At 45.3% G+C, this 9,923-nt stretch overlaps 1 protein-coding gene across 1 annotated transcript in view; it reads left to right on the forward strand.

Moving 5' to 3' along the window:
* The first annotated feature begins 865 nt into the window (after nt 1-865).
* mn1b (meningioma 1b) overlaps nt 866-9,923 on the forward strand; it is a 15,129-nt gene continuing 6,071 nt past the window's right edge. Inside the window, exons 1-2 of the mRNA XM_015972265.3 lie at nt 866-1,734; nt 1,831-5,401. Of these exons, the coding sequence (XP_015827751.3) occupies nt 1,897-5,401 (3,505 nt within the window). The 5' untranslated portion in view covers nt 866-1,734; nt 1,831-1,896. The remainder of the gene's footprint in view (nt 1,735-1,830; nt 5,402-9,923) is intronic.

Here is a 9,923-nt window from a genome sequence, read left to right on the forward strand (position 1 = left end):
TATCTTATCTTTATCATAGGGCAGCACTTAACCTTTTACTGATAACCTGCAATTTCATGCCATGCTAATTAACCTTTGGAATAAGTTATCCTCATCATGGTCATGGAAAAGGGCTTTATTTTAAAGACCATAATAGTAACAGAAAACTATTGATTATCGACATTCAACCCAATATCATCCACATGATTTACTTCTAATGGTCTTTTAAGGAGGATTATTTTTGTTTTCCACCTCCCTTGGGATTCTGTTTCACACACATTTTTATTTGGCACAAACAGATTTACACCGTTATCATTAAAGATCAGTGTTTTAGACTCAGCACGACTTGCCTGTTTTTAATAGCTATTAATAAAAAGGCATTTGATTTGGAATATTTTGCTTCTTATGGGTGTAGCTTTTGCTGTAAGGAGCTACACCTCTATCTACTTATTTCTATAATAAATAAAACGGGTTGTTTTTGCTCCAGATAAACCCATGAGTAAATGCGTGCCATCAAATGAAAATATTTATTGTTATGAATGGAGTCCAGACAAAATAAAATCCAAAATTTAACCTGGTAATTTGTGGAAAGCTTTTACGCATCAGGCTGTGTTAAAAGCAGTGAGCTATTTTTCCACACAGGCTGAAAATACTAATTTTATGTAGGAAAATAAACATTTCTTGTATTCAGATTAATCCGAGTTGTGTTTTCAAACATCACATGGATTTTTTAATGAAATCTTATTTCCAAACAAGAGTTTCCAATCACATTTACTTCGCGGACCACCTTAACGTCGTGCGTCCCGCCCCCGAAGCTTCCGTAGCTCCCTGTGATTGGCTGAGACATCTTGGACTGGCTGCAGAAATGCAAAACTTGTTGCTGGCTCCTCTGGACGCGTTGATCTCACACAGCGCCAAGCGGCAGAGTGGAGTGTGAGTGTATCTGTGAATCGCTCCCAAGCGCACTCAGACCAAACCAGACAGGAGCCGGTGAACGGCAGGACGCGCACCGGAGCTCACGGAGAGGCGTTCAGAGCGCCGGGGCTTCTCCACAGAGCGCATGAGCGGCGGCGGGTGAAGGATGCTGTCAAACCGCTCGGTGGTTGTGGAGTGCGGGTAGTGCGCACCGCACTGCTCCGGGGTCAAGTCCCATTAACTGGGTCTCTGGTGCGTGGATTTGAAAGCGGTGTTTTTTTTGGACCTTTCAGCGCGCAGGACTTTTAGTTTGAAGTCTGCTCAGCCCCTTTCTGAGATTTTTAAAGGACGCTTCAGTGATGCTTTTTATTCAAATAGATTTGAACTCCACAGAAGCGCGACCTGCACATTGACTTTTTGATTTTTATTTCCTCTTCGGGACCTAAAATAAAAAATACTCATCGTGGGACATTTGATAAGGAGCTGGAATTTTGAAGTAGATCAGAGAGACTGTTGCATCCTCTGGCAGATCTTTTCGGATCTTCTGTTCTCTTCTCGCAGCGAGCCCGGTTTTGTTTTACGTTTTTGTCCCCGAAGAAATGAACACAGATAAAAGACTTTGGAATTTCACAGTTCTCTTCTGCATCGGGGGTTTTCTTTCAGCACAGTTCCATTTTTGTGCATTTAAAAGCAAAATTCGGTCTCTTTAAGGTGTCCACACAGGGACAGGCGCGCTGTCTGCGTGCGTAATTGGATACAGTCTGTCCACTCCGCGCTGCGTCCTTGGAGAAGTTCAAAAACAAAACTCACTTTTAAATTCAGGAAATTAGAACTTATTTGGTGAGTTTTGCTATGTAAATTTTTTGTAAACAGTGTGATAAACATTTAAATAATTTGTTTTGATTAATTTTTCCATCTTTTTGCTTTTGGGGACAGACGGAAAAACGCAGTCTGCCGATGTCTGGCAAACTGGCTGTCATGTGGGATTGATTGCAGGGGAGTATGTTTGGGCTGGAGCAGTTTGGTTCTCAAATTAATAGCAGAAACCCTGGCCAGTCGGAGAGAAACATAAACCAACAAAGACTGAACATGGGCTCCCATTATAAAAGCCCAGGCTTTCATGCTGGAGGCCCGCCCGGAGCTGTTGAGCCCGCTTTGGGCCCCATGAACGAGTCGCAAATGCTGGGGCTCAACATGAACATGAATGGTGAGCCATATGGCGGCTTTCACCCGCGTCCAGACATACATGCAGGCAGCGGGCTTCAGCAGCAGCAGCAAGGACCGATGCATGGATTTTTTAACAACCAGCAACCTCATCAAGGACATCCACATGGCCACCAGCCTCACCCCCACCAACACCACGCTCATTTCAGTGGGAGTTTTGGAGGCCCAGAGCCAGGGTCTTCCTGCCTGCATGGTGGCAGGATAATGAGCTACAACAACAATGGCATGGGACCACAGCAGGGCTTTGGAGATGGATTTGATCCTCTTTCTGAGGGACAGGCAGGAGACGGTTTTCCCCAGCAGCAGCAGCAGCGGCCGGGTAACATACCTGACTTCCAACACCACGGCCCCCCCAGTGGCAACCATGCTGTCCCTGCCCCCTGCCTGCCCCTTGATCAGTCACCTAACAGAGCAGCTTCCTTCCATGGTCTTCCGTCATCCTCGTCCACCTCATCGGAGTCTCATGGTTTGGAGCCGCGGCGGATGCCCAATCAGGGAGCGGTGGAAGGGTTAGAGTACAACTTCCCTAACGAGCCCCCATCTGGACATTTTGATGTACCTGTGTTTTCCCCCTCTGAATCAGAATCACAGCTACCACACTTTGGCCCAGGAAGGCCTGTTCCTGGTGGAAGTTTCCCAGGGAACCCTGGCATGCCACGGACACCAGGTATGCAGGGCATTTCTAAGGGACACCCGCCTCCACCACAGCCCCAGCAGCAACAGCATGGAGTGTTTTTTGAGCGTTTTGGAAACGGCCGGAAGGTGCCTGTGGGAATGGAGCCGGGGGTCAACGCAAGACATCCTCTCATGCAGCAGCAACAACAGGCTAGTTTGATAGCCAGACAGAACTCATGCCCCCCTGGCCTCCCTCGACCCCCTCAGGCTGAGCCTGGCAACACTAACCCTAACATTCTAGATGGAGGGGTCATGATGCCTGGCCAACACAACCAATTTGAATATCCCATTCACAGACTGGAAAATAGGGGTTTGCACCCCTATGGGGACCCCATGTTTAATATGCAACAACCAGCTCCTCCTCCTTCTCAACAGCCCCCAAATCAGAGACTTCAACACTTTGACTCTCCCTACATGAACATGGCGAAAAGGCCCAGATTTGATTTTCCTAATTCACATGGTGGCGAAGGCTGGTGTGGCACTATGGAAAACCACATATCTCCTTCTGCATACCCCGGCCTCCCTGGGGAGTTCACCCCACCTGTGAATGAAGGTTTTGCCCCAGGCCCCCTGCAGCACCAAGGACCTGAGCCACAGTCTCTGCAGCAGCGCCAAAATGCAGCCATGATGATTAAACAAATGGCCTCCCGCAACCAGCAGCAGAGGATGAGGCAGCCCAGTCTCCAGCAGTTGGGCCACCATGGCGACGTGCCTCCTGGACCAATGGCTCATGGAGGTCCAGTTGGAGGCATGCCCCAACCAAACTTTGACAGAGAGAATGGTGGCAGGATGCCCAACATTGATGGACAAAATCCTCATGTAACTCAGGAGAATTCCTGGTTTCAGGGGTCCCACCCACCAGGAGAGATGATGTCACGGCGTATGGGTGGAGCAGGTAACGAGCCTGGTCCTAATGAAATGGGGCTCCAGCAGAACGGGGCTGGGATGATGTTTCGGCAAGGCATCGGCATGCAGGAGCCCATGAGAATACCAGGAGATGGACATGTGCAGACCCTTCATTCCCCTGGGATGCACTCGCAATTTGGTGGCAACATGGGCAACCTCTCACAAATGCAGTCTCCAGGAGCTGGAGGAGGACATCCAAATGCACCAGCAGAAAGGCGGACAGCTGACTTCCCAGCTCCTCCGATGGGAGCACAGCCAACCTTCCCTTATGGAGGCGCTAACCGCCAGGGGCCGGGACACAATGCTCCTCAGGGGGTGAGCACCTCACCAGGGAGCTACCCTCCCCAGTCTGAGTTCCCCTCAGGCCAGCGGTCGTCTGTTAGTAAGCTTGGTGCTCTATCTCTTGGGAACTTCAGCAAAACCAGCTCTAAAGACAGCGTTTTTGGCCAAAGCTGCCTAGCAGCCTTGTCCACGGCCTGCCAGAACATGATCGCAAGTCTAGGGGCCCCCAATCTAAATGTAACATTCAACAAGAAGAACCAAAACGAGGGCAAGCGAAAACTAAGTCAGACAGAGCAGGACATTAATAGCAGCACATCTAATGGGACTGGCAGTGCGGGTCCTGAATACTTTCAGAGCAGCACTTCCCAGAACAGCCAGATGCCTGGCACTGGGAATAGTAACTCTAAGCCTGTAAGTCAAAGCCAGACGGTGCAGGGGGAAGCCAGTGCCCTCTCCCCAAACTACAACATGGACGCTACCCCGTGCAGTGAGGGGAAGGCAGCAACAGGGAGTGGGAGAGGGAGAGGGAGGAGAAAAAGAGACAGCGGACATGTGAGCCCTGGGATTTTTTTTTCCTCTGAAAACGGGAACCCTGTTGTAAGTCCAGGCCAGCAGACCCCCTCGGCTGGCGTTGGGGAGAGGGGTGGGGGCACACCTCATGAGAAGCACCTCCAGTCACCCTCTTGGGGAAAAGGAGGTGAGCTAATGCTGGGGGACCAGGCAGACCTTATGTCTTCGTTAGACAGCGGCATCCAGAGTGTTGCTGCCAAGTCTGACAGCAGCTCACCAAGAGTGGACTTTCCTGACGATGTCAGCACCCACTATGGCAATGAGGATGAGGTGTCCTCCAGCTCAGATGCAGGAGGAGCCTCGGCCACCAAGCCCAGTCGCAGTCCTATGATCACAGGCTCACCGAAAATGCAGAGGAGCGATCACGGTTTAATGAATGGACAAAAGCCCCTCGGCATGGGCATTAACAATCACACTACCTCGACACCAGACAGCTACGGACTGAATACTGGTGTGGGCTCCGGGACTAGCCACCCGGGCACTCCTGGGGTGGAGCAGGTACGCACCCCATCCAGCTCCTCAGGCCAGGAAGAAATCCATCCTCTGGAGATCCTTCAGGCCCAGATCCAGCTACAGCGGCAACAGTTCAGTATCTCAGAAGACCAACCCCTGGCCATGAAGAATGGCAAAAAGAGTGGTGACTGTCCCTCACAGAACGGAGACAATGAGCTGGCAAGCTGCAGCCCGGATGCTGGGAAGGGCTCAATGGGCACTATTGACCTTGACACACTGATGGCAGAGCAGCACGCCACCTGGTACGTGCCCAGTGACAAGGCCATGATAGATGGGTCGGAGGATGACAAGGCCATGGGACCCTGGGAAAAAAGCAAAAGCCAAAACAGCAAAGAAGGTAAAGAAGTTTTCCCTCCTAATCTGTCCCTTTTTCTCAGGGTTTTTATTACATGAACCACTTTTCTTGTAAATTTATGACATTTTAGGGAACTGTTGCTGTCAAAATATCACTTTTAATTATAATTATAGTGTAACAGTGTGACATAAAATCTAGAGCCGCTTGTCTTTAAAGCAGAGAGCACTCCTCTTTGGTTCTCTCTAACTTCATGAGATGTAATTGAAACTGGTTGAGGGAAGCGGCTGCTTCATTATTTAATTGATTTTTGCTTTTTAATTTTTAAATTTAAAATAATTATGTAAAATAATTAATTAAGGAATCATTAGACTTTTTTTGCGTGTTGCCTTTGTGTTGTAGCCTACAGGCACAGCAGAAGAACAGCTGAAGGAAAGTAAACACTTCCTGTTGTTCTTTATCTCAGTTTTCAGGGTGAACAACTGCATTCAGAAGATTAATAGCTTTCAGAGGAGATGCGTTCGCGCAGCGGGGTTCCCCCAAGCCTTGTTATTATTACTTGTTTGTTTTTGTCATTATTAGGGGATAAAACTGAGACGGTCAAAGGGGATTGAATTTAAATCGGCTGGGACAAGATATCAGCGATAACTCTCTTTGCTGAGATTACCCTGCTTTGGTATTAAACTTTAGCTGGATTTTTATTATTATCATGATGACTTTAAATAGTTTTTAAATAATTATCAAACCTAACTGGATTCAAATACGTATTTTTTATTTATGTTAAAACTTTATTTTAAACTTTTTCTTAACAAAAAGGTGCAGAGGTATTTTTTATGTTGAGCAAGTCATTTTTAGTTTGTGATCATTCTGTTTAAAAGGAATGTGTTATCGAATATATTTAAAAATAAATATGTGGGCTTTAATAATAATAATAATAATAATAATAATAATAATAATAATAATTATTATTATTATTATTATTATCATATAGCTGTTATAGTTTTAACTTCATATTGAGTTTATTTTTTTATTAAAACTTTTTTCTTTTTTTAAATGTGAGGAAGCACATCAATGCAGATTTTTAAACGGCCATATGAATGTTTGCAGAGCGCCTCTTTGTTCTGATTAGTGTCGGGGGTGAGCATCGCGCTGACTCCTGCGTCCAGCAGAGTGATCCCATGACGTTAAATTAATTTGCTTCTACCTCCAAACAACAAACAAAGTAAATATGGATTTAATTTAGTGTCTATTTCAATGTCAACATTTTTCTAATCATAAAAATGAATTTATTTTTAAGTTGTAAAAATGCAATAATAGAGTCAAACAATTTCTCTCAGCTGCATTTTTTACTTATGTGATCAAAAACAGATTTTATGTTTAACATAATAAATCATAAAAGTCTGACAGCATTTAAAGAGTCCTCTCCTCTCCTCTCCTCTCCTCTCCTCTCCTCTCCTCTCCTCTCCTCTCCTCTCCTCTCCTCTCCTCTCCTCTCCTCTCCTCTCAGCCCTCCCTGCGTGGACTCAAGGCATGCAGTTCTGGAGCGATCGATAGCTAGTTAGCACAAATCACGGCTCCTGACAGTTTCTCATTTGAGTGCCTCAGACAGCAAAGATGGAGAAAAAAAGTGACAGAGCTGTATTTGGAAGGAGGGAGGGGGAGAGTTTGAGATTGAATCTGATGCTTAGGCTACACAGAAGGGAGCAAAATAACATAATAACTTAAGATAAGTCATAGCCCACGGTGTAAGTTCCCAAAGATAACATCCCACAGGCTTTTCTCACCGCAAAAAATGTTCCCTTTGACCACTCCGTCTGGTCTCCAGTCGTCGATCTTGTAAACAAAAATCCGCCACGGGCGAGAAAATGTCAGTGACACTAATTTCTAATAAATCAGGGCCATTCTTTGGTCCGCATGATCAGAGAGAGAAATCGTTCTGATGAGGACGTAATGGATCGATGTTAGAGAAATGGATTTGTAAAGTTAAAAGTGAAATGGTTTTTCACCTCTCCAAAACAAGCATGATTTATTTTTCTGTTGTGTCTCACCATACTTTTATTAACTGGTTTATTAATTCCTTACTGATAATGTTTCCTTTTAGGCTCACTGATTCAACATGATGCAGAAATGCTTTGTTGTAAGGAATTTAAAATATTACTAAAATTAATTTAATGTTATTGATTCCAAGAGGGATTTTTTGCTTTAAATCTTTCTATCAAAATACTTTTTTTTTTCCTTTTAGTTTCAGATCACACTTAAATTTGTTTCTTAGATTTTAAAGTATTTTCTGTTCTGTGGTGGAGATCCAGCTAAAGGCTTGCAGATTTATGGCATTGTGAGTAAAAAGGCCAGAGGTCAAAGGTTACGTTGGGTCCTGTAGTGTCACAAGATGAGAGTGGAGCAGAAACTCCGGCTCATTCTGATGACAGCTTCCTCTGCTTTGAACGGAGCGATGCCACAGATGAGAAGTAAGGTGCAGATACTCAATAGCTTCCTCTGAATGTTTAAATGTGTCCACAACCAGCTGATACTGGTTCTGCGGTGCGTTCAGGAGGTGTGCGTTCAGTCAGAGCTTCCTAGCTCAGATCTGGGGTGGTGCAAATATTCCCATCAGACCCCATGTTTGCCCGTTTGTTTGTTTTTTTGTTTATTTGAGTTAAAGCCCACAGCATCTGCAGCGCTACATCATCTCAGGTGTTCCCTTAACTTTATTTCAGTTAATAAAATTGTGCTTTTTTTTAAAAACCTCATCCTCTTCTCTTCTCATCAACATATCGCAACCAGAAGCTGATCGTTTGTTTGGAAACTCGTGCACACTCGTGATAACAAGCAACCAGCCGGCGTAGGAAGTGATTCAGTTATTTTTATTTTTACTTTTTAGCCACATACTTCTGTGACTTTCTTTTTTTTCCTTCATCGCGGCAGTTCAAACGCTTCACAAGGGACCTTGTGGAATGGTTTCACTTGTGGCGCCCAGCTGGTGGGCCCTGAAAATTGCTCTAATCATAACCAGCTCTGTCACTCGGACTTTGACAGCTCTGAAAAGAAGGAGCTTGCATCTGATCGCTCACTAGAAAGCAGCCGTATTGATATTCCACCAATGGAGAGCCGTCCTGTGAGACCATACCTGGCTTTGACATCAGCGCGACAACAAACCCCAGCAAATCACACCTGTAATTTCTGTTTCCCTTTCTCTCAAAAAGAAAAAAAAACCAGAAGACAGTGATTGGCACGTGCTTGAATGTAGTAAAAACAGCTCGGGGCAGTTTATGTTCTTTACCTGTCATTACAAGGTGTCTCATATTGACTTCTGCAACAAAACACATCAACAATCTGCTTCACGCATGCCTCTTCTGCACTGATCATTACGATAATCATAGCAATTAGCATTGGTTTCATTGTTTTTCCAAAAGTTGTAATTTATCTACCAGCAGCAGCAGCTAGGAGTGGACTGTTTTATTGGCAGGGCTACGGAAAACACACACACACACACACACACACACACACACACACACACACACACACACACACACACACACACACACACACACACACAAATACAAAAGGTCTTTAAAAACAAAGAAAATAAAAAAGATCTTTATTTTGAGTTTGTGTGTGTGTGCTCTTTCAGATTGTTCTGATTGATAATACGTAGCAGTGGTGTGTGTGTGTGTGTGTGTGTGTGTGTGTGTGTGTGTGTGTGTGTGTGTGTGTGTGTGTGTGTGTGTGTGTGTGTGTGTCAGTTGCAGACACAAAGTTTGATTTATTTAAACTCTGCGTCAGGCTCACAGCTTCTGGCTTCCATCTCAGGTGTCTCACTGGGTGGAACGAGCACATTTAATTCTAGCAGCTTGAACATATTTAAGAGTATTTATTTGACTTTTAGAAGGTGCAGGACTCCAAAGTAAAAAAAAAAAAAAAAAAGCAACACGACTGACTTGCATTTAACGTGTCTGGATTTTTAAGATGCTGTTTGGGGGTATTTTTTTTAAATGTTTTTTGCGTTTGTCTGCGTGTTCCTGGGCTTTGGCGCGACACTGAGCCTTAGTGACAGTCAAAGGAAGCCTGTTACAGAAGCATGCTTGTGACTGATCGGGGGTGGGTGGGTGGGGGTGATGAACAAAGGTGTCAAGGCTTCTTTGATTTGCTGGATTTTCAACTTTACAAAATAGAAGCTCATCTGGTGTTTTGTTTTTCCCAGGGGAGGGGTGCTGGAGTAAAATGAAACTTGTCTCAGCATGTGGTAAAAATTCTCCTCGGCTTCAGCTGCAAATGAAGCGCTGACTTTCTCTGCAAAGAGCAAAGAAACCCAAAACCTGGCCAGCAGCTGTGTGTGGCCAGCGTCCGTGTCCACTGTCCTGCCGAGTGACCGCCGCGGCTTTCTGAAAGCCTAAAAAGTGCTGCTTATGTCATAGTGTAGCTTTTTACACGGTGTGTGCGTGAGCTTTTGGTTGATGGAGGTGTGGATGTTGTCCCGCTGCCAGCAGCAGTTATGTTATTTGCCGTACAGGTAGTCGTCAGGCGCGGTTTAATTTGTACTGAGGAATCGACAAATGAGTTATGACAC

Source organism: Nothobranchius furzeri, chromosome 17 (genome assembly GCF_043380555.1).
Source record: "Nothobranchius furzeri strain GRZ-AD chromosome 17, NfurGRZ-RIMD1, whole genome shotgun sequence".
Lineage (NCBI taxonomy): Eukaryota > Metazoa > Chordata > Actinopteri > Cyprinodontiformes > Nothobranchiidae > Nothobranchius > Nothobranchius furzeri.